General features: G+C 49.4%; 1 protein-coding gene across 1 annotated transcript; it reads right to left on the bottom strand.

The window, feature by feature from the left end:
• Positions 1–9: 9 nt before the first annotated feature.
• Positions 10–2221, bottom strand: LOC108975407 (forkhead box protein D1). The gene has a single exon (XM_018943877.1). The coding sequence runs from the start codon at positions 2103–2105 to the stop codon at positions 195–197; it is 1911 nt and encodes a 636-aa protein (XP_018799422.1). The 5' UTR covers positions 2106–2221; the 3' UTR covers positions 10–194.
• Positions 2222–3050: the final 829 nt, after the last annotated feature.

Raw genomic sequence — 3050 nt, 5'->3', positions numbered from 1 at the left:
CTAAAAGAGCATAACTCAAGATTGCCGAACCATGCGSCGTTTTTCGTTTCCTACAAGTCATAAGCGTAGTTTACAAATTTGCTTACATTTAATTAACTAGGAGTTGTTATCAACTATATATAATACATATATACTGCTATATACTACAACTATATACATACAGCCTCCTCGGTTGCTGCATAAGGTGCGTCCACTCAGCTGTCGCTGCGCGCCACCACCGTCACCGGCTTGAGTATGGGCGATAACGCCGCTGTGCCGGCTGCTGGTGGCGCACCCAATGCGCTGGCCGACGGCGATAACGGTTGGCCGGGTGAGGCAGGTTGTGCGGCCATATGTGCGCCGAGTTGCAATTGTTGCTGATGTGGCGACACCGCTGCCAAATGTTGCATATGCTGTGGGGCATGTGGTGAATGCTGCGCATGTAGCGGCGGTGGCACCGGTCCGCCAGYCGCCAAATGTTGCTGATGACGCTGATGTGCGGCGATTGCCGCGGCCGCAGCATGTTGCTGCAACAATTGCTGATACTGTAGACGCTGGTAGAGTTCACTGGTAGCCGCTGCTGCCGCAGCAGGATGACTCTGATGCGGCATAGCGCCCAGCAGACGTTCCATGCCGCTGCTGTAGTTGGCCATAACGGAGGCGGGTGAGTTGGGCGCGCCGCCACCGCCAAATTGCATAGACATTGCTGCCGCTGCCGCTGGACTCTTCGGCACAAACGGATGGTAACGGCCGTACATGCTGGCCAGTAGACTGGGCGCAGCCGCAGTGGCGGCGGCTTGTTGTGGGTACAAGAACTGACCGAATTGCGCATAACCTAAGCCGGGAAACATGGGACCGATGAGTGAACGTTTGAAGGCGGCGAGTCGGGAACGTGATGCTGCCGTTGTGCGTCGTCGCAATTTTCCTGTCGAACCGCCGATAAACACATCCTCTGCCGACGGATCCAACATCCAATAGTTACCTTTGCCGGGGTCGTCGTAATGCCGTGGCACCTTCACAAAGCATTTATTCAAGCTGAGATTGTGACGTATCGAGTTCTGCCAGCCTTGCTTATTGTCACGGTAATACGGAAAATTCGTCATGATATATTCGTAKATGCCGTTCAGCGTTAGCCGCTTTTCCGAACTCTGCCGTATGGCCATCATGATGAGCGCATTGTAGGAGTATGGTGGCTTCTCATTACCCTTCTTATCGGTCGTCGTTTTGCCATCCGCAGATTTGTCGGCATCGCCGCCTTCGCCATCGGCATTACCATCAGCTTCGCCATCCGCATCACAGTCCACATCCTCCTCCTCACATTCCTCATCCACGCCACCATCGAGCTCACCTTCACACACATCCGCCAACACATCCTCCTCYCCGCCATCCAATTCGCTGTCGGCACTTTCGTCCGCATGTCCAACAGCGCCGCCGCCGCCAATGCGTCCGTTGCGCCCATTGCGTCGGTATTTCCGTTTGCCATTCTCCGCGCTGTGCGCGCTCACTTCACTACCCTCCGTTAGCGGTGGTGGCGACATGCTCGTCACATCGAGATCAGACTCCACATCGGAGACGTCATGCTCCTCCGAACCCAGCGGTGAGTGGCAGGGCAGAAAGCTGTTAGGTGGYATGCGTCGATATCTGTCGATATCATGCGGCGGTGGATAGTGTTGTTGTTGTTGCAAATGCAGTGGATATTGTTGTTGCAATGCTGGATGTTGCTGCAGTTGGTGCAGTACGTGGTGCTGAGGCGATTGCTGTGGTGAATGTTGCTGTTGTTGCTGCTGTTGCTGATGGTGATCCTCTAGCGTTTCGGGCAAGATCGAATTGATCGAGAAGCTCGACTTGAGATGCGGTGTGCGTGCCATCTTATAGAGCAGCGAGTGTTGCAAAGCGGATTCGGCCAGCGTGTAAGCCGTTTGCGCACTAATAGTTGAGGCTGGTTGTTGTTGTTGCTGCTGATTAACGGTATTTTGCTGTTTTAGCGTAAGTGGGCTTTGGCTATGCTGCTGCTGTTGTTGTTGTTGCTGTTGCTGTTGTAAGTGTTGACTATAGCTTAAAGCGAGCGCTTGGTGTTCACTGATCGCATTCGTCGGTGGCAAGCCGGCGACTTTTACCATTTTCATTTAATAAATTGTTGTTGTGTATAATTTTTCCCTTTTTTTTAATATTTTTTTATGTAACTTTTTATTAATTTACATTTTACATGTAAGTCACTAAAACGCGTTCTACATTTGCTGGTGTAGTCGCTTAAATTATTTTACGATTTTCACTATTTTTTTTTTTTTTTTGATTTTGCACTTTGCAATATTCTTTGTTAATTTTCAATTATGATTTTTTAATCTCATCAAATTGCATAAAAGCATTTTTTGTTTTCTTTTTATGCGTCTTCTTACACAATTCCTCGAATTCTCACGCGTTTTCCTCGAAACCGCGCCAGCAACACATCTAACGCGTCTCGTCGTTTATTGTAGACTAAAATTGACACCTCTCTGACTTGGCTGGCAGCACAAMGCCAAACTCGTTTTCATTCRTACAAATTCAWTGCGCGCTTGTGTGTGTGTTCGTATGCGTGCGCATGTGTATGTGTATGGCGTATTGGAGAGTTCTGTGCGACCGGTTCGACCACATGGCTCAATGGCTGTGTGCGCACCGCCTCACTTTGTTAGCATGTAATCTTTCGCCAGCGGAACCGCCACCACCAGTACAGCATTACAACCATATGCACAACACAGCAACCATATGCCCTGCACTACACATACACACAACAATTTACAACCTTATGCACACCACTACAACCACCAGCGCCAATTTGAATATAGTTCCAAGCATGCAACCCTCAGTTTCAATAAGCCATTGTCAAATACTCACTAACACCATTACATTTCCTATCGGACGCAGCCAATCGAATTTGTGGATCGCACGCATTGTTGTTGCTTTCCTTTGTGCMGTTTATGCCATTGCAGCTGTGACCAATGGCGACGTTTCATTTGCTTGCATGTACTCACTCTCTTCTGAGCGCGTTTGCTGCCTTTTTGCTTGCACTTTTCGCTCTGGTGTTGTGTTTTTGT

This window comes from Bactrocera latifrons, unplaced genomic scaffold, assembly GCF_001853355.1.
Source record: "Bactrocera latifrons isolate USDA-ARS-PBARC rearing strain unplaced genomic scaffold, ASM185335v1 scaffold_642, whole genome shotgun sequence".
NCBI classification, from domain to species: domain Eukaryota; kingdom Metazoa; phylum Arthropoda; class Insecta; order Diptera; family Tephritidae; genus Bactrocera; species Bactrocera latifrons.
Note: the sequence above shows the minus strand (reverse complement) of the source record. Positions and strands in the feature narration are given on the sequence as shown.